General features: G+C 33.4%; 3 protein-coding genes across 5 annotated transcripts; all 3 read right to left on the bottom strand.

Moving 5' to 3' along the window:
- Positions 1 to 8539: 8539 nt before the first annotated feature.
- On the bottom strand, positions 8540 to 10118 carry LOC114728873 (dolichyl-diphosphooligosaccharide--protein glycosyltransferase subunit 4A-like). Its single transcript, XM_028915830.1, has 2 exons — positions 10034 to 10118; positions 8540 to 8773 (listed from the first exon to the last, which is right to left on the bottom strand). Exon 2 carries the CDS (start codon positions 8761 to 8763, stop codon positions 8650 to 8652), a length of 114 nt encoding a protein of 37 aa, XP_028771663.1. The 5' UTR covers positions 8764 to 8773; positions 10034 to 10118; the 3' UTR covers positions 8540 to 8649.
- Positions 10119 to 11370: 1252 nt separating this feature from the next.
- Positions 11371 to 13397, bottom strand: LOC114728882 (uncharacterized). Its single transcript, XM_028915839.1, has one exon. It carries the CDS (start codon positions 12951 to 12953, stop codon positions 11724 to 11726), a length of 1230 nt encoding a protein of 409 aa, XP_028771672.1. The 5' UTR covers positions 12954 to 13397; the 3' UTR covers positions 11371 to 11723.
- Positions 13398 to 20479: 7082 nt separating this feature from the next.
- Positions 20480 to 23854, bottom strand: LOC114728871 (root phototropism protein 3). Of its 3 annotated transcripts, none has more exons than XM_028915828.1 (5): positions 23700 to 23854; positions 23461 to 23607; positions 23216 to 23285; positions 21754 to 23037; positions 20480 to 21278 (listed from the first exon to the last, which is right to left on the bottom strand). In XM_028915828.1, exons 2-5 carry the CDS (start codon positions 23571 to 23573, stop codon positions 20724 to 20726), a joined length of 2022 nt encoding a protein of 673 aa, XP_028771661.1. In that variant the 5' UTR covers positions 23574 to 23607; positions 23700 to 23854; the 3' UTR covers positions 20480 to 20723. The 3 variants fall into 3 exon arrangements, with proteins under 3 accessions (XP_028771661.1, XP_028771662.1, XP_028771660.1); XM_028915829.1 differs by having other exon boundaries at positions 23461 to 23574; XM_028915827.1 differs by having other exon boundaries at positions 23461 to 23854.
- Between the last annotated feature and the right edge of the window lie 2201 nt (positions 23855 to 26055).

The following is a 26055-nucleotide window of genomic DNA, read 5'->3' as shown; positions in this document are numbered from 1 at the left end:
TATAGTGCCTCTTTGTTTTTTTTTTTTTGCCTAAAAATGAGTTATATTAATTAATAAGAATCATTTTACAGTACATGCCTATATACAATAATTTATATAATTGATTAGATGCGTGGATTTATTTAATTATATGAAAAGAAATGCACCTAATAATTCCTGCAGCATTAATGCATGCTGCACATTAGAGATTCACGTGGCAACTCAACCCTAACCTAACGCATAAATATATAGGACCAGCTCAGTAATACGTATACTGTCCTCCAACAATAATTTCAAGCTCTTAAATTTATTATTCCCCTCGTTTTTTCCTTTAAAAAAAAAAAAAGCTTCTTATGCCATGACGCTTAATTCTCTTAAATTTGTATCATGCCCTATATTGATTAAGTTAGCCCATTACCACAAAAAACAAAAGGCTTTCTATGTCCTTAATGTATGTTTGTTAAGATAGAAATATGAAAAAAAAAAAGAAGTAATGATTCAAGTGCATTTAAAAATTTTTTAAATAAAAATATTATGTCAAGTTCTAATCAATATGGAAACTTACTTCCGTGATATACATTGTTTTTCATACAAAATTAACGTAGTTATGCTATTCCATGTTGGTTAGAACTTGGAATAACGATTGACATAGATATCAAGCAAATCTATGTTAATTGGAATGGTGATCGACATGGATATTGAGCAAATCTATATCAATTTTTAAAGGAGCCAATATAACTCTGACATTTTATGTTAATTATTGTTAAAAATAATGTAGAAAGAGTCAACCATAGAGTAATGTTTCTATTAAATAAGTTATAACATATTTATAATATATTATCTAAGTTCATTATAGAGACATCCTACATAAATACTCTAATAAGTGCATCAGTAAGAGTTGAGAAATTTATTTTTCCCACTATTCAAGTAACATGGTATCAGAGGCTTCTAAACTTTTCTCTTTTCTTTCCTATCCTTTGCTTTCTTCCTTTCTTCACTCTCTCTCTCGCTTCCTTTCCTTCTACCATGGCCGATGCCTCTTCTTCGTCATCTTCTTCTTCCTCTACCATTGATCAAGCCATTACTTCTATATCCATCCCAATGAGAACCCAGCCTTCATCCTGGTTGTGCCCTCTCTTGATGGTACCAATTACCATAGTTGGGCATGAAGATGGCCTTGTTATCTAAAAGCAAAGTCAAGTTTGTTGACGGTATGATTAGTGCACTGATGTCCACCAATTCTCTCTTTCCAGCATGGGAGTGCTATAACAACCTCATCCAAGGCTGGCTTACGAAGTCTCTGTCACTAACTATAGCCAAAAGTATTCTCTAGTTGGACCGTGCCTCTAAGATTTGGGACAATATCAAATCACGCTATCCTTAGTCATATGTTTTTCAAATTGTTGATCTCCAAGAGGAGATATATAGCTTGAAACAAGGAAGTATGAGTGTGACTGAATATTACATTTAACTCAAGATCTTCTGGGATGAATTGTCAAATGTTAGTCCTTTGAAAGCTTATGATTGTGGATCTACATCTATTGCTCTTCATCATCAAGAAGAATATCACATTACCTGATTCCTTAATGGCTTGAATGAACAATTTTCAGGGATCAAATATTAGATTCTTCTTCTTTCTCTCTTACCATCAGTTAATCATGTTTTTTCACTAGTACTCTAATAAGAAAGGGAGTTTTATCTTGGTTCTGAGTCCAAGATATTATTGACTAAGGGTCCATGACCTTTTCCTTCATCTGGATCAAAGTCGAACAAATAGTGTACCTACTATGGCAAACCACATCACACTGAAAGAACATGCTATCGCAAGCATGGATTCCCACCAGGATTTAAGTTTGGCTTCTCTGGTCACACTATAATGGTGAATCAAATTTCATCCCAAGACTTTGTTTCTGCTTAAGAAATCACTACTACCAAGCCTTTCCCTCTATTAATACAATCAACGGCTTCTATTTTGCCTTAGTTGTCACCAAGATCAATATCAATGTCTTCTTACCTATTGGCTCCTTCTTAAACTTTCTCTTCTATTAATCACTTGTTTACCAATTTTTCTCCTATAATAGGTAACTATAATTCTATTGCCTCTAAAAGTCTGGCTACCTAGATCATTGATCGAGGTGCTACTAACCATGTCTGTTGTTCCTTAGAATTATTTTCTTCTTACAATTCCATTCCTACTATAGGGATAATTGTTCTTTCTTCTGATCTTGTTTTGACAAATATGTTTTATCTTCCTGACTTCTTCTGTAATATCATTTCAGTTTCTAGAATTACTATATCTTTGTATTGTTTTCTAGTTTATGGTGCTTATTTTGTCAAATTCTCTTGTCCGATCCACTGCAGATGATTAGTTTAGCTAAACTCTTTGAAGTGCTTTATCTTCTAAATGCAGAAATGATTGGTTCAACCACACCTTCTCAAATCAATATGACTTCTTCTACCCTAAATTCTACTTCAGCTTCGATCCTATGGTATCTCCTATTGGGCTGCTTTGCCAATTCTACTTTAATTTTACATAAAGTTGTTTCTAAAATTCATTGTATTACTGATTCAGCTATTTGTGATACTTGTCACTTTGCTGAGCAAAAGTGTCTTTCCTTTCTTGTAAGCTCAAGTATTAGCAATAAAATTTTTGATTTTATATATGTTGACATTTGGAACCCATTTCTATACCTTCTGTTTAGAGTCACATATTTTTAAAAATTGTAGATGACTATTCAAGATTTACGTGGTTATTTTTAATGTAATCTAAGTCTGATACTCGTTCGAAACTTAAGAACTTTATTGCTCTTGTTGGGAACTAATTCTCTACTTCTGTGAAAATTCTTAGATCGGATAATGTACTATAATAGATTTTTATAATTCTAAAGGCATTATTCATCAAAAGTCCTATGTTGAGACTCCTCAACATAATGGACTTGCGGAACATAAAATATCAACACATTTTAAATGTGTCTAAAGCTTTGCTTTTTCAATCAAATATTTTGTCTATTGGCGTTTTGTGGTCTTGCATGCTACATAAGATCATCAATAGGTTACCTTCTCTGATATTGCAAAATCATACCCCTTTTGAAAAATTATACACTCAACCTCCCTCTTATTCAGATTTTAAGACTTTTGGTTCTCTTTATTTTGCCCCTACTTTACAACATAGTCGTTCTAAATTTGATTCAAGATCTCAAAAGTGTGTTTTCTTTTGTTTTCCATTTGGTTTTAAAGTCTATATTCTTTTGGATTTGTCCACTAATCAAATTTTCTCTCTCTCAGGATGTTATCTTTTATGAGTTACAATTTCCCTTCAAAGATCTTACAACTTCTTCTGCTGCTCAACCTCATGAACCCATAATCCAATCATTTCCTAGTTTCTTGGATGACATTTCTCCTTCCTTATCTTCCACACAAATTGTTTTGCCTGTTTCTTTATCATCAAATGTTTTCTCCTCACCAAATGTTTCTTCTTTACCACCTATTTTCCCTGCACCTATTTCTCCTATTACACAACCTGCTACCCCTCTTAAACGATCTACAAGACCTCATAATCCCCATCATATCTGCAAGATTATCATTATACTCTAATTTTTGCCACTAATCAATTATCTAGCAAAGGTAATCTTAGCTATGCTCTTTCTTTGGTTCTAACTTATTCTTCTTTTCCTCCCTCCAATAAAAATTTTGTATTGCTTGTTTCTTCTGTCCCTGATCCAAAAACTTATTCATAAAGCTATTAAACATTTACGCTGAAGGGATGCTATGAATGCGAAAATTAAAGCCATTGAGCAAAACCAAACCTATGTTTTAACTCAATCCCTACCTGGTAAAAAAACTATTGGATGCAAATGGGTTTATAAGACCAAGTTTAAAGCCAATAGAGAAATAGAGGTATAAGGCTACGTTAGTTGCCAAAGGCTATACTCAAACTGAAGGCATTGACTATTTTGATGCTTTTTTCCTAGTTGCTAAGCTGACTACATTACATTTATTACTATCTATTGTTGCTACTAAACACTGGTTTTTACATGACTAGATGTGAATAATGCCTTCCTTCATGGGGATTTGTATAAGGAGGTCTATATGGATCTTCCTAAAGGATTTACCTCAACTCAACCAAACCTAGTGTGTAAGTTGTAGAAGTCACTTTATGATCTCACATATGCTAGTCGGCAGTGGTATTCCAAGTTGTCCTTTGCTCTGATCTCATATAGGTACTCTCAATTGGCCTCTAATAACTCTTTATTCTTTAAAGCTTCCTCTGAATCATTCACTATTGTTTTGGTATATGTAGATGATGTGGTTCTTATTGGTAATAATTTGGTAGAGACTAATTTTGTAAAGCAGTAGTTAGATGATGCTTTCACCATTAAGGATTTGGGTTATCCTTGCTAATTACTTGGTTTGGAGCTTGCTAGGACCAAGGATGCTATCTTCTTAAGCCAAAGAAAATTTGCCTTAGAAAAACTCAAAGACAGTGGTTATCTAGCATGTAAGCCAGCATCTTGTCCAATGGATTCCCACCTTAAACTTTCAAAACAAAGGCCAAATACTAGACGATCCCTAAGTTTACAGGAAATTAGTTAGGAGACTACAATATTTGACCACCACACGGCTTGATCTTAGCTTTGCAACCCAACTTATGTTGGCCCCAAGAGATATTCATCTTCAAGCACGACATCGACTTCTTCGTTACATCAAATCACCTCTAGGAGTTGGTATCTTCTTCTCTTCCATTCTAGTTTGAAGTTTCAAAGTTTCAGTGACTCAGACTGGGCTAGCTATATCAATTTAGGGAGATCAGTCACTGGGTTTGCAGTGTTTCTTGGCTCTTCATTAATCTCGTGAAAAGCTAAAAAGCAAGCCATAGCATCTCTGTCTTCCTCAAAAGCAGAATATCATGCTCTAGCTACCACTACTTGTGAATTACAGTGGCTTTTTTATCTCTTGACTGATTTTCATCTTTCTCATATAGAGCCAACCTTGTTGTATTATGACAATCAGTCTACCATTTAGATAGCAGCAAATCCTACTTTCCATGAACGAACCAAGCACATAGAGCTGGATTGCCACCTGGTTCAAAATAAACTATAGGCTAAAGTAATCAAATTGCTCCTTGTCCACTCTATTGATCAGCTCGCAAATGTTTTTACCAAACTATTACATCCCACATTTTTTCATGAGTTAATATCCAAGATTGGCATGAAAAATATTCATGCTCCAACTTGCGGGGTGTCAACCATAGAGTAATGTTTAATGTTCAAATACCCTAAACAAGATTTTATAAAAATGACCAAACTAATTTAAATTATGAGAAGATGCTGAAATTGCTGGGGTCACTTGATTTTGTTGTGGAAGATTTTAATTAGGGTTAGTTGTTTAGGGTGATAATGGTACATACTCACTTTCCTTATTGGGTACTTGCTTCATTTGGTTTCGTAGTTTATACCATGACAAAGACGCTTACTTCGCCTTAATTATTTTGCATCTTTTTTCTGACCAGCAACTTAATTATTTTACATTTGCTTGCATATATAGTTATACCAAAAATTTCATTTTCATTATCTAACCATTTATTACATGCATACCCCACGATAAAGTTTATAATATACGTGCCAACATATTAGCAATTTATATATCACACCAGAAAATTAAATTAAAATAATTAGTTTACATTTCACCAAAAATTAGATAAAACATGAAACTAAAATAGAAGGGTAAATTATACATAACTTCCATGAAGTTTTGTTTTATATGTAAATAACTTCCACGACTTTATAAATTTATAATAAATCCCCTAATATTTTATTCTTTCAAAATAAATTTTACGCCCTTAATTTGTCTGTTATTTTATTTAAAGAGAGGTATTTTAAAAAAAAACACATATTTTATACATAACATTGATAAATAAACAACTTGACTATTTTTTTTAATTTTCATAAATTAGTTAACTAAATTTAATATTTAAAGGATTACAAAATAAGTAGAATAATTTACTGTAAAGTTTTCAAGATTGAAAGGAAAATTATTTTCAGGCTACCCCAATTTTGAGCTGATATTTTCTCTTTCTAGACCCTTCAAGTGTTTGGAGGCAAGTAAGCAACCTACGTGGGGACAATCCAGAAACAGAGGTCTAACTAGAAAGATTAGAAAGCCAAGGACCATATTAAGTGAATGAGCATGAAAGTGGGTCAGTTTTCCAACTGTTTCTGACGATGTAACTATTTGGCAGTGAATAAGAATAATAACACTACGTACCCACCGATACTCTCAACTGCATTTGACGCCATTTATAACTTGTGCTGCTGAGCGGCACCTTTATTGATGAAGTAAAAGTTCCATCATTCTTTTGTGAGGCATTTCCCGGGAAAAGGTAAGTCATAAACCCTCCAGTTTATTTTTTTTTTTTTCATGTTTTACTTGATGCATAGAGAGAGTTTTGTAATTATTGAAAAAGAAAGAAAGATAATTTTTAAGATATTTGGTGACAATTGTATTAGATTCAATTAATTCTAGAAAGATATAAAAATGCATCGAATCTACTTTTACCAAAAAGTGAACTTGATAGATAAGTTCTTGAGGACACCCAAATTGCAAATATTAATAGATCAAATCAATTGTGAAGTAGACATATAACATAAGCATACAAGATATTTTGACATTCTTGGATGATTATTTATAATTGACTCAATTTATCATCATCATTATCATCTTCATCATATTCTTTGAATCAGGCATATCTAAAAGTTTTCATTATTCAATATGCATTAAGTGCTGTCTTTACAATTAATTTAGACGACATATCATTAATAATGCAAATTTTTCTTGGCAAACCTCTCCTATGTTAGCCTATAAAACCAAAGGGCAGGGTTCTTGCCTCACCACCATACCCAATCCTCAGACTTTCCATTTGGCTTAACTTTCTTCCCGTTTCCCATACCCAAAATGGCTGCTTCTTCTTCTTCTACTCGTTTGCTTATCATAGCTCTCTTCGTTGCTGTGTCTTTCTGCAGCATCTGCAGAGTGGAAGCCATTGGCAACAGAAAACTTCTGGCTCCATCAATTCCTGGCTTTGGTAACACCCCCCTAAATTTTCCTCCTTTTCCACCAATCACTGAGTGGCCCGAGTACAGATTGCCGCCGCCAATTTTCACGCTTCCCAACACACCCTTTGTTCCCAATGTTCCTTCCTCCTCCCGACCTGCCTCAACCACTACTACCCCCTGAGGTTAATTTGGTAACTCTGCGTTCCTCTGTGGACTTTCCATGGCATTCTCTAGCTTGCATGCATGCTAATGGGTAGCAAAATAAAGGCTCTCGTACAAGCTTGCTCTTCATGTCTACTTCTCTGTTTGCTTTTCTTTCTCTCTTTCTGGTGCAGCTCTTGGAGTTGATCTTGCAGAACCTGGTTGTGTCCAATCTGTTTTCCGTTTCTCGTGAACATTGTATGAGCATGAGAAGAAATATTACTGATGATATATTTATATATTTAGTAGATTTCATGCGCGTGTGAAGTACCAGTCTTATAAAGTGCCAGGTCTAGAAGATATAATCACATACTCTAATTCTCAAATCTCTAAAAGGGATTGAAAGGAATAGCTGAGAGTATTTGCCTATAATTTTATACAGAAATAATCTTATGGCCAGGACGAACACATTCTATGAAGGCTTGCATATATAATACATAGATAGACATACAGAAGCATGACCCAGTCTAAAATCACAGATAGCTCTGCATTTTCGCAGCCAGGACTTGGATCCCGATGCGAGAAAAAAAAAAAAAAGAAAGAAAAGAAAAGAAAGGAAGCTTAAACTTATTGCCGTATGCAAAATCCAGCTTGACTGGTGCTCAAGCTGAGCATCACAAATGCAAGATGGCCATTCATTTTTTGTTTTCGTTTTTCCTGTGGTTTTCATGCTGAGATGCAGAGAACACTCTATAGTGTGGACAGGCATACACATTATTAACAATAACAGAACTTGAACATACCTAAGCTTAACACTGCAATTATAGGCCGCAACTTGCCAACAATTCAAGCATTTACATTGTGGACAGACACCCCACACATCAGCAGTTTATTGCACACTTCTTTGCTATAAAGCCTGGTTTAATGTCCTGCTATTACTTTTTCAATTTAGAGAAAAATGTTATGTTCACGCTTCTACCCTTCTAGTATATCAGTCTTTTTCAAAATAGATACCCAACTTCAGCTTGCAGCTCGTGCTCCGGATGGCTTATTTGTTATAAAAAGTCAGAATCCAGAGTGTAACGAGCCGAGCTTATTGCAATTCTGGCAAGTGGCAATAAAGGCAGAATATACACAGACGCAACAGGAGAACCGTGCAATTCCACTAGAGACAGAACAGAGCATATCATGCAGGGAAATGGATACTTCAATTTCATAGTTATTATAACTGACTTCACAGTGCAGAGCATTTTGTGCAGGGCAATCAAATTTTCCCATAACCAAAATTGGCATATAGTGATGGAATGATGCTCAAGATCTGTAGAAACAAGGAAAGGAAAACATACATAGATATAGAAGGCCTAAGATATAAAAATTCAAAATTTATTCTTCAATATTAAGTTTATATAAACTGATCTAATATATCAGTCTACAAACTCCAACCATCTCTCTTATTACATCACAAAATTCAAGGTATCTAGCTGCCTTCATATTTTGGGTCAGCTGTAACCAAATGATATGCTATAACCAATGCAAAAATGAAAATGCCAATGTAGTTGGCAATAAATCCCAAGGCTTGATCATCAATCATCTCTTACTTCCTGGAGGAGATACAAATAATTTAATCAGAAAGAATTAATCACCAGAATCAGTAGCATGATAAATACAAATAATATTACATTTTCACGTATCATGGCGTGATTTTCAATTCTTGCTACATAAAAAATTGCCCAAAACAAACAGGATACCCGAGTCAAGAAAGTACACATCAAACATCAAGGTCTAAAAGGAAAGAGAGTATTTCGCTTTGAATGGACATGTTAAAGATATTGTAACAAATAGCCAGTACAAGGTTAATCCAAAATTATGGCTTCACAAAGACTAATAAATAACTAGATATCATTTTCTCAAGCAATATACAGGAGGAATAATAACATAAAAGTTACTCAAATATTATATTAATCTTTCTAGCATTGAAATCCTATTAAAATATGACAAATATTTTTAAAAAATAAATAATAAAGTTGCCAGGAACCAGAGAAGAACCATAAACTTTTGCATAGCGCAACACTCTACAGATTTTATATTTACACTGATGAATGTAAGATGCAAAAACAGAGTAGTAGGGCAGGGGGTAAGCGACATTTGGGTGGGAAAAACAAAGAAAGGAAAATCCAGAGAAAGGGGTAGGAAAAAAATAATAAATATGAAGTGCAAAGTGAACATTAGCAGAACCCTACTCACCCAAGGCTGCTGGAAACCCACAAATCATCTAAAATGACCCAAGAATTTAGCATTATTAATACAAATATTATATCCCCCCCCCAAAAAAAAAAAAAACACACACACACACACCCACCAAAAAAAAAAAACTTACAACTAGATTTCTCAATAATAAGTTCATGAATCTCCACTTCCATTCAGGTTACACTACATCAGTTAACCGTATTTAATACTCATCGGTTGCTTTCTAGTGAGAGTAAATTAGTAGGCCGCGCAAGTCATAACAGATAAAATATAACCATGAATCCAAACAACAAGGCAGTTCTGTAGCAATACTTCACATCACACAATTATTGATCCCAATGCAAGCAGAGCATTAAAAAGGGTGAGAAACTGAACAAGAAAGTTACAGATTTTTCAGATGCATCAATGTTCCTCAGAATTTATCAGCAATAACGAATTTGATCTACTCCCGAAAGCAATCATAATTAAAACCCTAGAAATTGTTTGGCAAAATGCCCAAAATTCTTTATGGAAACAAAATGCCCAAAATTCTTTGTGGAAACAGACTACAAAGATCAGGAACCGAAAGAATGACAGTGAATAACAATGTGGGGAGGATTGTTGAAAGATGTCACCTTTAGTCCTTGAACAGATTTCTTCTGTGAGATCTGGAGTTTCCGCTGTCGTGTTTTCAGCACTGGGACTGGATCTTCAGCTTTAGGAAGTGTGACGAACACGAACTTACCATGTGTTTAACGCAGGTGACAAATAAAACGTCGTCGTTAGCTTGGAAAGTTGAGAATTATTTGTGAAAACTAATTTGCACGTCCATGATTAAACATGTTAGGGTGGAAAAAAATACTATCAAAGACATTAGTCCTTAATTAATACTAAAATCTTTTAATACGCTAATCTTTTTTTCGTGATGGATCCAACACCTTAATCTTTATTTTATTTTTTTTCATATTTTCAGTATCTTAATATTATTTTTTTTAGTTGGATCCATCACCCTCATTTGTAGATAATGTACTAAAAATAAGATTACAATACTGATATACCTGGAGAATAAGATATAGGGAAAATGCAAGTTCCGTCAAAAATATATTTTACTACCTCCGGTCTTAATTATAAGAGACAGTTGACTAATTTGAGGAGATTAAGGAAGTAAGTTGAGTTAGTTATTTGTCCTAAATAGGTGTTGTCTTTCCTAAAATATCCTTGCTAATCAAGTGTATTGACTAGAACTATAATTATTAGAAGGACTATTTTGAAAAAAATTGAATAAATATGAGAGATAAAGCGAATTGGGATATTATATTTATAACTAAAATAAAAATCAAACAGAGTCTTATATTAAAGACCGGAGGTAATATTTTAAACACTGTCACGGGGACCATAATTTAGTGTTGAAGCCCGGAAACGCTGAACAAGGGGAAGTCAAATCGTCGGTGGAGCAAGATTCACTCTTCCCATTTTCTGAACTACCAGCATCCAAGGGCCCTAATCTTCCAAGTGGCAGAGTTCATTTGTCCTCCAAATCTCTAGTACTCGATTCTAGGCAGAGTTTTTCATTTATTTGTTCTCAAATTCCTTATATGTTAATGTTATGTGTGTGTGTTTATATTTGTATATAGTGAGGAATTCTATCCCTGGATACTAAGAAGGAAAATATTTTTATTTGCAATTCTCTTTAAAGTATTTTTACTATTGAGCTTCACATCATTAATTAATTCTTTTAAAAATATCACATCATATCTTGATAACATACAAAAATGACAAACCAAAATATATAAGACTTGTCCTTATTGTAATCCAACAAAAAAAAAACCAACACTATTATTGGTTTCTCTTCTACTTTTTCATGTCCACCGCTTCAGTTGATGTGACCGAAGCACCTTTCGCTGGATCAGCATGGAAATATCATCATCAAAAAGAAAGCAAGAACTATAAAGAAAGAAGAGGGGCCAAAAAAAAAAAAAAAAGGATCCTTTTTATTTATTTATAAGACTTGTCACATCATTTTTTGCGCCATTACATAACACAGACAATAGAACAAGGTCAACTACATCCACATTACACTCCTAATTATCCCCCACCCACAACTTCAAATTCAAACCCCAGAAACATAAACAAACACAGAACAATAACCAACAAACCCCCCATGTAAATATTGCAAAATTCATATCAGAGAAACACCCCATTCTGCAGGTTAATACTAATCAAGCCCCGTTCATACATAAATATGACAATTTGGTCACATACTCATGTTGCATCATGTTATGTTCTGTGCTTCTGATATGGTATCTGAGTCTTTGGATTAGTCTGTCAACCCCACCATTGATGGACTGCAACTCCTTCATCTCTCAGTCTTCCGTACAAAGCTAAGCACTCCCAATATGCTCTGTGATTATTCTTCCTCCTCCCAGACTTCCACCACTCATTCTTACACTCTAGAAACAACTCATCCGCTATGCAAATTGTTCTCTTTTTTATCATCTCCTCCACTACCTCTGCTTCTGCCTTCATCACCACAAAGTTTTCCTCCTCCACATTCTTAGTTAACCAAGCAGAAACATCAGTTTGGGAAACAGACTGGTCTTTTGGTTTGATTTCCAGACTGTGAATCTCGAAATGCTGACTCTTTGGGTAGTTCTTTTTGAACCATTCAATTGTGACTTTGTTTTCTTGAGGCAGACCTACACCGATGAAGACTCTTCGCTTGTAGCCGTCAAGAGAATTACCCATCAAGTTGGGTAGGTACTTGATTTTCTTCAAGTACTTGTTGGATTTCACTAGAGATTTTTTTGGCGGCTCAAGAAAGACATCTTCAAGACCATTTAGAACCACCTTCTTGGAAACTGTTTCCAATTGGCAAAGCTTTCTCTTTGATGAAGGTTCAGGGCCAGTTTTCTTCAATACAACTATGATAGAACTGTAGGTACGGAGATACACAACTCTGTAATTTGGTTTCTCTTTGAAAGCATTTGACGGGTTAGTGCCTAATGGAAGAGCCACAATGCCATCAGATTTCAGAATGCGATCGACGAATTCAGCATCTTCAGAGGCAGAAATGAACACAAAATCATATGACTCATTTGGGATTGAGATTTTTCTCTCCAAATCAGAGTCCAAAACCACTTCAACTTCATTGTTGAATGGAATAACATCAACAAATCCATTTGGAGGGGTTATAACAAGAGCCTTATCGTCCTTTCTGAGAAGGCCTTCATCAGCCAAATCATTAAGGAGGAAGTTCAGTAGCACACCATTGATCGAAGGAGGCTCAGTATCAAACTTAGGATAGACTGATGAATGCGAAAAATCTGATGGAGAAGAAGACAATCCCTTGAGAACGGAACCCAAGAAAGGCAACGTGACAAGAGCCATAGCCAAAAACAGTGAACGAGACATAATGCGCAAGATCTGTACATCAGGAATCTTTACCACTAACACAGTATCAGAATTCAAAGGAATTCTTGGTCCAACACGAGAGCACTTGATCTTACTCCCATTCTTGGGTTTATTATACCCATAAACCATCTCCATTTCCTTCATGCGACGATTAACTCCTAACCCACCGAACAAAACCCTTTTAAAAAAATTGCGAGTATGGATGTACAAGAAGTTCAAGATAGGGTCAATTCGCAGCAAAAGGGACAGCCCAGATGCAGAAATCGAAAGAAATTGCCACAAACGAAGGAAAAAGAAACTAAGCCTACGATTCCTCAAAATTTATCGAACCTTTTTATCGAGTGCAAAATCCAGAGGCTGTGTGGTTCCCACCCACGAGTGCGACTCTTGCACTTTGCTTTCTACACCACAAGAACATCAATTGCTTCATCCTCTCGACGTCCATTAACCCTCCAAATCCAGATCAGGTTGGGATTCCAGACTCACCAAAGAAGAAGAAGAAGAAGAAGAAGACAATTATGTGAATACTGGTTCGTGAAGGATTGTGACGGAGACAATTATACGAAAAGACGAAACGGATCAAAATTCGAAAGGAACGCACTGGTGAGGTTACGGGTTGGGGTGTTGCAAGAAAATATTTGCTTAATATAGCCATTAATTAATAATTAATTACGTGTAAAATATAATTTTGGTTTACATATTGAGGCCGTTAAGGAGGAAATTTATCACAACTGCTTTTCCGTGTTTTCTTTTAAGCCCAAAGCGTAATTATTTTTAAGTACTCTTCTAATATAGGGTGGAGGGAGAGTTTGTTTTTCTCATCGCATGTTATTAAATTTTTTATATGAACATATAATTATTTATTATTTATGTAAACAAACCATTAAAATATACTCTCTTAATATATGACCTAATTCTTTAGTTGGTTTTGATCCTAAATATAAGACTTATTTCTCATATTTATCAATTTTTTCTAAATTACCCCTATAGATACTCCCTCAACCATAATTAAATAGAAGAGGGAGATGGGGTATTAAAAAAGATGATTATAGTGTTTTAGGAAAAATATGTCACTTTTCTTATAATTAACTAACTTACCTAACTTTCTTAATCTAATCAAGTTAGTTAAATGGGTCTTATATTAAGGATCGGAGGAGTAGTATATAAGTTTAAGTACAAAGTTAAGAAGTTACTAAATTTTAAGTTAATGAAATTTATGAGTTTGCTTGGTTCAATTTCAGTCAAATATATTGAAAATGCTTTATATATAATATTAAAGTAATTCTTAAGTGTTCGTGATTAATTTTAGGAAAAAATAATGTTTTGATTTCTATAATGTTGACTTAGTTATTTCATTTTGACATGGTACAATTTAATTTTTTAGTTTTGGTTTGGTTAAAGGTGAATTCTTGAACTTTAACTTATTTATTTATTTTTTTGGTCTATTTAAATCTAATAACAAATGGCATTATGGAAGGATGAATCATTAATATTATGCTTATAATGAAATCACATTAAAATATAAAATTGAAAAAGTAAATTCACAAGATCAAATTAAACCAATTAAAAATAACGTATAACAATGAGTGGATTAAATCATTATTCATGTCTCTTATAATGATCTGGAGGTGAAACTCCTGTTTTTGGTATTATGTTGCTTTCATCATAATTATTCAACGTATAACTATTCAAAAACATGCTCATGATTCATGATAATCCTTTTGCTTTTGATTTATCCTCATGGGTCAGCATCAGTTGGTTCCTTAACCTAACTATTTCAACCCTTAAATCTCTAGGTTGCTGAGTTTCACTTCATTATGCTTTATTTTATCTTATAAACAAATCATTTTCTAAAAAAAAAAACATAATATATAATTTTATAATGATTTAACTAAGTTTTATACATTATTTGCACCCAAATGGACTCTAAGATGGAATAAATTGACTTAAAGGCTAAATCTATTATTTTGTAACGCCAATTGTGCCAGATACTTCTCCAGTCCTTAATATAATACCCACTTAACTAATTTGAATAGATTAAGGATGTTAGTTAAATTAGTTAATATGATTTTTTTTCTAAAACACCCTAAGCATCTTTTTTATTTTCTTCCTCTCTCTCCTACTTGATTAGTATTGAGAGACCCTTAAATATAGTTAATTTGGGAAAAAAAAAGTTGCTAATTATATAAAATAAGTCTTACATTTAGGACCAACATCAACTCTCTAATTAAGTCCTATATTAAGAATCGGATGAGTACTCTATAAACTTATTAGTGTTAACCTTATGCAGAATTCATTAATGTGACAAATTTATTGATGTAGCGAATTAGGCTTGTTGGATTAAGTGGTAAAAGACTCAACACTTCTTAAATAAACTAAAAAATACAATCCTAGTAGCTAGAGAAAACTATGTTAGGAGAGCTCAAATCTAAATTAGTCAATTACCACACTCAAATCTTCGTTTTTTTTTTCTGCTCTGTTTTAGGAATTAATTAAATTACTTTAGAGAATTTTGGTTGCAAACACTAATTGTTCTATTCTCTTTTTTAATGTTGAGCCTCATATCTAGTTTTATTTAAGCTCAGTGGCTTGATCACATTGGACTACTTGGTGCTTGTTAGGTGCACCCATCGCATTTAGATTGATTGTGTAGTTTGGTAAGCATTCAAAGAGGACATTACGGTCTGCCAAGCAACAAGTCAGCAATTCAGACAAATGGCATTGATTGAAGGTGAATCAAACAATTGTTATCAGATCAGTAACATGTTGTTTGTTGTTGCACTTGTTTTCTTTGTGCTATTTCCATGTTCAAGATACCTCTGCTTGATTAAAAAAGGGATCTTTATCTGTTTTTTTCTTTTTTGGGGGGTTACCTGTAACTTTTCAGTCTGCTGATTTCTGCGTCCTATATTATTCAATGGAGATGCTTGTTAAATCCTGAGAAATACTTGTTTTAAAGAGGAAATATCATCAATCAAGCTTCAACCCTATTCTTTATAGTTCTCTTCTCCTAAATTTTTTACTTTTCAGGCTGGATTTTTTGGTGATATGTTTAAGCATGTAAGTAGATTGATTCTGCAGCATTTTGCTTAGTAGTTGTCCGTTTTAATCCTTTGTTCCTGAATATCTGATATCAGAATATGCCATATAACATATCCTGGTTTGTATTTTAAAATGACCAAATCCTCTATTACAGTAGAAAGTAGAAACACATACAAGTGGAGCCATCCAAATTCTATGTTTTGCAGAACAAAATTACTTCTTTTTTCCCCCCACTTTAACCACTAAGGTGATGACTGATAAGACAGGGGTGTTATACAGGCTTGGCTTCCCTCTTGATCAGGGTCCAGTTTCTGCTGCTAAGTTCACTTAAGCTTGAGACGTTAACGTGGGATTAATTTGATATGGGTCAAGTCTACTGAATTAAAACATAGTTTAGCAGAAGAGTATCGTGAGAATCAAACAGTTGATGAAGTTAAAAGAAACCTGCGAGTATGTCATTGACATAATGTGTTCTGATACGAAAACTCTGAAAAAAAGTGAATTCAATGGCCGATGACATTCAAATTTCGTAGAAAAAAGCATTTCAAAAAAAGCAGACATTGTTGGTCACTTGGTTGCCAATGAGGAAGTGATCTGAAAAGGTTTTGTTCAATTCAACTCAGTTATTATGGCAGAAAATTTTGAATTCTTCAAAGATTATTGTTTTTTTTTTTTTTAATTTTTTTTCTCTCATCATCATCATCCTCAAGGAACAAAAGCAGTGACAGATCTTAGAAAGGGGGACCATAATCATTATCTCTCAACTTTGGTGAGGAAAAAGATTATAAAGTTCACGGATGGATCATATTGAAGATGACAATGGTGGGGCTAGAACATAGCGTATGCAAATGGGAGGACACGTTGAAAGATCTGTTGATTGAAATGCATTCTTGTTAGGTAAGGGGTCCCACTTTTCACCCTTTCATTTCATTCTTGATTTTGTGGCACTTGTATTCTTAACCTGCATCCCCCTCCAGAGAAAGAAGAGGTGGGAGGTGGGTCCCTTATCCCTCCATGGGAAAAGAGGATCCAATGAGCAATGAAGAGAGAGAAGAAGCAGGGGGTGTGCTTCATTGGAGTGTAAAAATTTCATAAGCATGACATTAGAGAGAGATAGAAAGATAAAAGTGGATTCACCTTTGTTTGCATATAATATTACCCATGTCAACTCAGAGAGTGTTTAGATAGAAATCAAACCATGATTTTTAAAAATAATTTTACAGTATACAAAGTAAACATGTGGAAAAATTTATCTCGATTTATGAAAAAATAATTTTTAAAAAAACTTTTGTCTAATACCAAACGCCTTTTTAGTCTCATTTACATATTGTATTTCCTTACATGGATTTAATCAAATTGGTTTCATATCGGGATGCCATTTATAAGTTTATAGAGCTCTCTCTTCTAATAAACTGACCTTTTAAAATAAAATGTTCCTTTGAATTTGTGTGCTCATTAGACTATACTAGGTTAGTTGGGCTATCAAGTTACTCGAACATCCTTAATTCTCATGAAAGGAAGCCTCACTCTTCTTTTCTTTTTAGTTTTTATCTCTCACTCATTTTTCTAGTTGTGGGGCTAGTGCCATGCTGGCATAAATTCAAAAGCACAAGAGTTTTTGGGGCACGTTTCTACATGAGATGAAGGGGCCTCTTCATGGTTTGCAATATCAAGTTAAGGCGACTTTGATTTAATGTCAAGGGTGAATTAAAGGGATTTTGTGCTTTCTAGGTCTCATTTTCCAGTTGTTTTTTTTTTCATGCAATGAATAGTACGTATGGATAATTAGGATGTAAATGCTAGGCTATCTCTCTTATTTTAGTTTACCTCATTCCAATCGAAGTTACAAAAGATGTCTACTAAAAGCAAAAGAAAAATGATAAAAAAAGGTGAAAATTATTAAATCGCAAATCAGGTTTTATTTAGTATTGATAACACTGAATTTGGCATTTAGTAATTTTCAGCTTCTTTTTTGTTATTATTGCAAAAACAAATTAATTGTGGATTAAAAATTTTGAAATTCAATTGTGAAAGAAATTTATTCATCTCTCGAAAGACTTTTTCATAAAAAAAATTTTTTTTTTCCGAATTTGCAGTCATATTTAATTAAAAATCGGAAGAAAGACGCATAAATGTATCCCAGAGCTATGACAGAATCTCAAAATGACATAAACGCTCACTAATGCAAAAAATAAAAAATGATTTAGATCAATTGAAATAGATTTCTAGACTGATTTTAAAACTAATATAGATGAGATCGATTTAAAAAGTATAACAAGTATTTTCTAGATTGATTCCTAAGTCAAGTTTAGAAAGTCATATTTTTTTAGACTTTGGTGTTGCCACAAGTGTAAAAATTATGATTTAGACCAGATGTGATCATATGAGTCTGATTTTAGACAGATTGTGGTCATAACTGGTCCAAAATGCCATAGTTTTTAGTTTTTAATTAAACTTTGTAGCAAAATTATTTAATTTTGAAATCTGAAAAATAAAAAAATGAAATGACAACCATAATTTACCAAGTAACAATTTTAACTCATGAAATAACAATAACATAACTAATTTAATAAACATTGCTTCCATGACAAAAATAATTTAACAAGTAACAATTTCAACTTATTAAATGACAAGTATATATGATAGTGAGAGCAATTTTGAGAGTAATTAGATTATTTCACAAAAAAAGAAATTTAATTTCAGAAGAGTTTCTAGAAAGTTTATAAAATGAGTCCATTTTAAAAATGCCCAAATGTCATTTTCGCAGTTTCATAATCTGAGTGCACGATTGTGATGATTTGGTCAAATATTTGTGTCGTGGTCTGGCTGCTTTCCCTTACACACATGACGGGGAATTTAAGTGACAAGATTTTTTTTTTTTTTTACTAGGCATGCACGCGCGCACACACATATATGTGTGTGTACGCGCGGGCTTTTGACAATTTTATTTAAGGTCGGGAAGAAGGGGAGGGTGAGAAAAAAATTTAATGAGTTTGATTTAAAAAATTTAAAAAAATAGGTTAAAAGCTTTTAATTAATTATTATTACTCTTTTATATTATATCTTTTCTTTATTAAAATTTTAAAACCCTGTTTCTTTAATTTTTTAAATCCAGCTTATTAAAATCTTTCCTCTCCTCCTCTCCCTCTACTTCCTTCAAACCAAACAAGCACTTAAGATAATATCTGAGGGACTAACTCTTCCTGTCAGGCCCAATCATTATTGGTTAAGTAATACAATTTTGAATTAAATAAATTATATGAAAATAAAATACAACTTACTGATCAACAAAAAAAAAAAATTCCTCCTGTTTGCCATTTGTTAATATACTGTGGGATGAATTGACTAATCCTGAATTATTAGTTTCTTAGGGGCAATAATTTTGTTTGGCCAATAGGTACAATTATTATAATGTAGGGTCTACCAAGTCTTCACTTTTTTTTTCTTTTTCTTTTTTGAGAGCTTTGGAATAACATAAGTAATGGGGTCTTATAATGTGAACATATAATTATGAAGAATTATTTGGCATTTAGCATGATAATAAACAGTATTTGGTGCTTCTTGAAAAATTGATTTGAAGGCCCTCCTATGTTCTATCTTTCATTGCATAGGAATAACAAAGGAAATTTAGTTGCACCTTTTCAAAAGTTTATGCAAATTTTTTTTGTTATTATACATACAAATTTTGAGATAAGTCGATAATGAAAAGAGAAGTTCAATTTTCTAAAAAGTCAAACTGTTGTGAATCAAAACTCACTCACTAGAAAAGGGGCAGAGGTTGACGAATAAAAATATTAATAATATTAACAAGTACATTTTAAAATGTTTATTAAATCAAAATAATATAACTTTATTAAAGTTAAAATTTTGAGAATATAGTAACATTAAAACCATAATAACATTGAGGTGGAGTTAATTTCTTTTGACGTATCTAAAAGTTTTAAGAAAATTACTATTACTTGTACATATATAATTAAAGTACACCAAAAAAAAATATGACAAATGGAATATATTTTCCTCCGCAAGGCACGTTTGGCAGGAGGGAAAGGAACTTCAAGAAAAGAAGAAAGAAAAAAAATGTCTATTAATATGCTTGTTAAGACATAATATCTCTTTTATTGAAATGACCATTTTCACCAAATATGCGATGTCTTTCCTTGATATAGCTAAGGAAAGATCACTCCCTTCTATTAGGAATTATAATGTGAAAGATGAATATAATACTACTATACTATTAATCTTAAAATCTCATTTGTAGACTATAAATGAGGTCTTATGCTACAAACGAAGTCTTATATTTAAAACCAGAGGTAATACTTTTTATGTAGTTTATGACCATATATCTCTTTTGTTATAAAAGATATTTGTGTCATTTAGATATTTGCCTTCCATTTTTTATGTTCAAATATTTTTGTTTTTCATCCACTTCAAACACGTAAATTGCTTCTAAGGAAAGCCCATTTTTCATTTTTCATTCCGATTCCTAACTTAAAAACACTGCCATTGTCCCAAGTGCAAACTATATTTCAATTTTTTAACTTCAATTCCTCTTCATATTTTCTTTTTTGTCACCAAGCACATTGTCAAAAGCCAGACTCAACCATTTTGCTTCTCTTAATTAATGCACATTTTGTCATATGGAAGGCCACACTCTGCAAAATTATACAGTGATTCAAGTATAATTGGAAAACATGAAGAAGATATAATTTACATTTATGGTAAATCACAATGATCCTATGATTCAGCTATAAGAATTCAAAGAAGCCACTATGAAAGAAAAAGGAATCAGATGTGACAGAAGGGAAGAAAAGGATCCAAAACCCAGAGAGACCATAAGAATCATCATATAATAAAACTGAGAATTCTCGTCTTTCAGGATATTGAGTTTCTCCACCTTCTATGAACCTTTATGTTGTTTGGTTCTGGTGGAGCTGGAATCTGCTGTCCAACATCATGACTCTCAGCATTTGACAATCTCGTAAGCTTGCTCAGCTTTTTCCAACCACTGCTCCAAGCTGAACTTTGTTTTGGCTTCACCATCTTATCATACTGTTTCTGCAGATTTTCCATGTCATTTTGAAGCTCCAAGTACTTGGCTTTCATGCTCTCAAGCTCAAACTTCAGCGCGTTAATGTCCTTTTTCGCAGCTGTCCATCCTTCTTGGAATGATTGTGGTGTCCCTTCTAGAAGTGTTTTTCGGTTCATGATCATTGGCTGGTAGTAGTGAGGTTCCATGTCATCTCCGAGAGATGTATGGGCTAATGCATTGCTTATCTTTACCTGTTCACAGAATAAGACTTGCACCACTACCCTTAATGGAAGCCTTTCGTTTTGTGCAGCATGCATACAGGCATCAATGGAGAGTTTCTGACAGTCCATTATGCGACAGAGCCGCTTCCTTTCGTGCTCAGAAAGTGCTGGATGTGCCTGTTAATTCCCCCCCCCCCAACAGATAAGCAGTTCAGTATATAAAAGCCATATTGCAATTATGAGCAAACACAAATCAATTAAAAGTTCCTCAAAATCTCAGCTTCTCATGATGATAGTCATTAGCTAACCGTGGAATGACCTATGAAGCATCAAAACTTCAGAAAAAGAATAGTTGGATCTGTGTCTGCCGCATGCTTCGTCTATAAAACAACGTGACACTTTACACTGCGTTTGGAAGCTTTAAAATTAGTTCTGTAGCCTTGTTTATGTTCATGTTTAGGTCAATGCTTCTCAAGAAATGACTGTTTATGTCTCAAATCAATAACAGTTTTATTCTCAAAGTGATGTATAAATTTACTTATCAAACTTGAATGGTAAGATGCATATAGTTTGTTGGTTTACTGAAATTTGATGTCCAAAGAGTAAGTATAGGCTCCTTGTCTGATTTCTCATGGAAACAAGAATTAATTACCTTAAGATAGGAATCAATTGCTCTGTAAAGTCCATCATCACAGGTCCTTGCTGACTCAGGCAAGGCTTCTGCAAGTGCCTGAAATTTTGTGAGGGAAAGGTTTCTATCTTTGGATACCTCTGTAAGATAACTATCAACAAGTCTTGCCACTCTTGTCTTGGCATTGATGTTACCAGCCGCATTCTTGTTTGAAAATGACAGCCGAGGGGGACTCGAATTCTCAGTTACTTCTTGAACAAGAAAATGCTCTAGTAACCTCTGAACAAGATCCACATCATACATGGTCTCACTTTTACCATAAGAAGGAATCAGAAGATCAGCCAGTGTAGCTTGCTCAAATTGCATTCCCACTCTTTTCTCTAATTCAGTTATTAATGCTGGTGCAACTTTTAGCATGTTTGCTATGTTCAATAGCCTAAGAAGGAAGCTGCATGAAACACTGTCCTTCTGTGGTGGAATTATGCTGATGAGGCTCTCAATGATCATCCTTTGATCTTTAGCCTGAAGACTGCTTGAAGAGTCATCCCTGGCTCCGGCCACAATCATATGAAGTCCGCCTTTCCAGCTACCGCCGCCACCAACACTACTACTATCACTTACACTGTAGTTGCTTGATTCATCTCCAGCTGTTGTTATGTCACTTATCAATCCTGGTAGCCATTTGGTACCATAATGCATTATTGCAGCTCCAATCAATTCAAATCTCATACCCTTTACCTTGATAGCAGTGATGACTCTAACAAAGTGATCAATCCTAAGGATTGAAACATCTTCAAACCACCAATCAGGAGGAACCTGATGATTCCCACTAGGGCTTGAATCTTTCATGCCATTCCATTTTGGGCTAGTAACCTTAGGGTGTCTTCCAGTATATGCCCACCTTATTCCTTTTGGGTTGGCACAAGCTTTCCAAGCTATGGACTCGCTGCATCTTCGAACAATCTGAAGGTTCTCCGCCCATGGCGAGAGCTTCTCACAGCTCTTCAGCACAACTATGGAATCTCTCCAAGAAGACAAAACCACATAGCTAAGAAATGCTTCAGTTTTGAATATGAGATTGCCTTCTTCTAGGTCCTCAGTCATTTCTAGATACTCAGCAGCACATCTTAGGCCTGAAATATTGCCTGCTGTTAATTCAACAGCAATTCCATAGCAGAATTTAGCTGCAAGTGCAAAAGCCTCAGCTCCACCAGGCAAATCTTCCATAGTTATCTTATTCAAGTCCGGATCGCGCCATTCATTCACGATTCTGTTTAGCTTTCCGCATCTTGACAGCAAAGGATACTTCCACAGAGCCAAAAAGGAGAGAGAGAGAGAAAAGGTCTCAGAATTTGACAGCAACAAATCGTCACTATATTTATTTACTTTTCTACTTTGTCTTCCAAGTAGTATTTGATCTATTTGCATAAAAACAAAGAATAAAAGGATTTAAAGTTGTTCAAAGTTGAAAAAAACAAGCTACCTTGTGTAAGTGGAAGTTAACTTCTCCAATTAGAACAAGAAAGTCACTTGGTACATCAGTATCAACATACCTACAAACAAAATGAAGACACTAAATGTTCAAACAGCTATTTATGATCATCAAAATCTTCTGTAGTCCTTCTCAACCCGAGTTGTTCAAGATTGAAAGGTGGATAAATCAATGGTTTTGACAATACACCACAAAGCTAGAAAAAAAAACACAGAAGATTTTGCAGATTGACACACCAAGAGTGGCCTCTTCGCTGAATCCCATCAGTCTTGACCCGTTGATTGGTTGAAGTGAGAAGGCCAGACCCATATTCCCTTGCTGAAGCTGACTCGCTCTCCGATTCCCACATGCTGAAACCGAGATTTTCCCAGAATGTTACTGTGCTGGATTTTCCAGGGGAAGCAGCTCTGAATCAGGAAAAGTGAACGGAGACAATCAAGAGTAAGAAGAAGATAGAAGAGGAAACAAAACCCACATGGGGTGGTGGTTGGAATTATCTTGAAATTGTCGGCTTCTTGAAGCAAATTTGAAGATCTATCTTGGACATGTTCCTGGGGATAAAACTTGGGTTTGTGATTTCTTTCAACTCTGAAAATTCATGGAATAACCAGAAGATATCATTTCGTTTGAGTAAGATGACAGTTTGTTATAATGATATGACCCATACATGTCTATAAAAGAAAAAGCACCTTCCTTTTTACCTTGTTTTTCTTTTCTTTTGTTTTTCTTCCCTAATTTATTGCAATCCCGATGCTTTCTTCCATGAACAGAATCAGTGAAAGCCGATTTCCAATGACATGTTTGGCCCTTTTGGTTTCTTTTTTGATGAAAACCATAATCAGGAATTTATCACTCCATCATCAATGAAGTCACTATCAAGTGGTAAAACAGAAAAAGTACTCATAAGTAGCTTGATCTCACTATCAGTATTAGAGCAAGGGGCCAAATTTTGAGAAATTAAGTACATCTAATTTAAATTTATTTTGTAAGAAACTTAAAAATTCAATTTTTAAAAAAAAAGACTCTAAGTAAAAGTTATCATTTACATTTCATGAAGTTACAATTTGATCTTATAAATGTTGTACAAATATTTACTCTTTTATTTTTTATAAATACCAATTCATTTTTGCGACGTGTATTGGACTTGACCAATCTAGTAGTTAAAATTTGTTAACATAAGTTTTCTAATCCACAAGACTCGAAGTTGAGATAGTATTAAGAAAGGAAAGGAACATACAACCACGAAAAAGTTGACCTTTTTTTTTTTTTAAAAGGTGTTTTTATCCAAAAAGTATTTATAAATAAAAAAATACGCAGTGAAATAAAGACATTAATATCTCATGCTCAATTCGGTAAAGATTTTCAACATATTTTATAATATAATACGCTCTACCTATAGCATTAATTTTTTTCACCTGGCATCCGTAACTAACTATAAAACTTTTTATGCTGGTCAAAACTATAAAACTTTTTAACTAGTTAACTAAACTTTTCTAATTAAATTTATGAATTTTATTGAGGATTACTTTTTACAATAAATAAATAATTTTAATTAACTTTATTAATCGATGTAAAATTGCTATTAGATGTTTATATATAACAACAGGGGGGAGTATATAATTTATTAAAAAAAAAAAGACGTTACTAATGATGCCATCGGGAGCTCAATTTTTTTAATCAAAATTTGCCTTCTTTTTTAGCCCATAATTAAAATAAGCCTTCTTTAAACGGAAATGGTTTTTTTTTTTTTTTTGCCAACAAATGTGCATGGGGAATAGACGATATTAATGAAGCAGAAAAATGCAAACCAAGTGATTTAAAATTATATACTAAAAATATTTTTTTAAAAAAAGCTTTGTTTTATTTAAAATTATGGATTATTTCCAACTCGTTTTCTGGGACATTTTTCACAGAGAAATTAATGCAAGCAATCTGAAACAAGTATAAAATCTATCTGGACTGCTATTTCATTGAAGACTGTAGTTATCACATCAACGTACGTGCATGAGGGCCATGGAATATGGAATATTGCAAATAGAATTATTAATTATTAATATTATTATTCTTATTAAATGAAATAAAAAATACAAACGAAAAAAAGGTTACCATCCCATTTATTGCATGTGGACTCTCCCCTCCAGTAGTTACGCGACAATCTCATTTAATTTGATGTAACACTTCAATTAATTTTCCATACCTCATCCTCATCCTGCTAAAAATAAAAATATATAAAAAAACCCTCATTATATTTTGGATAAATATATACCATTTCAGTATTATTTATAGGTGTCTTCCAATATATTTTATCAGAATCAATAAAAGTCTTAACATTTATTAAATCTATCTAAAAATTTAATATGCCTCCAACTTTTTTCTTTTATTCAGGTAAAAAAACATTTTTCTTTTATCAAAATAAGTTTGCAACTTTGCAACTATCAAATATACCTATTTTGAATCAAATAATATATACCAACGATGAAGGGTAAAATGAGAAGCTAGTGATAAAAATAATTAATGACATGCCTTATAATTAATTTATTCAAGGTACTTCTGTATGAAATAAAAATTAAATAATATAAGATATTTTTGTTCTCCCTTTGACATGTCACCCTTTAGAGGTAATTTGGGGTCCCTTTGTTTTTTTTTTTTTGGGACACATTTTGATATGTGTTACACAAGGTACCAAAAACTGAACCAATTATATATCACCGAAAGCAATAATTCAAGGGTCAGCCATCCAAATTAAGATTAATTTTGAATTAAATCGGTAATTTAGAATAATATAATATAATTTAAAATTTACAAAAATAATTTATGTATAACTTTGAAAA

The sequence above is a fragment of the Neltuma alba genome, unplaced genomic scaffold, assembly GCF_004799145.2.
Source record: "Neltuma alba isolate B1F8T4 unplaced genomic scaffold, ASM479914v2 tig00012579_pilon, whole genome shotgun sequence".
In the NCBI taxonomy this organism is placed as follows: domain Eukaryota; kingdom Viridiplantae; phylum Streptophyta; class Magnoliopsida; order Fabales; family Fabaceae; genus Neltuma; species Neltuma alba.
This window is presented reverse-complemented; position numbering and strand designations above follow the sequence as displayed.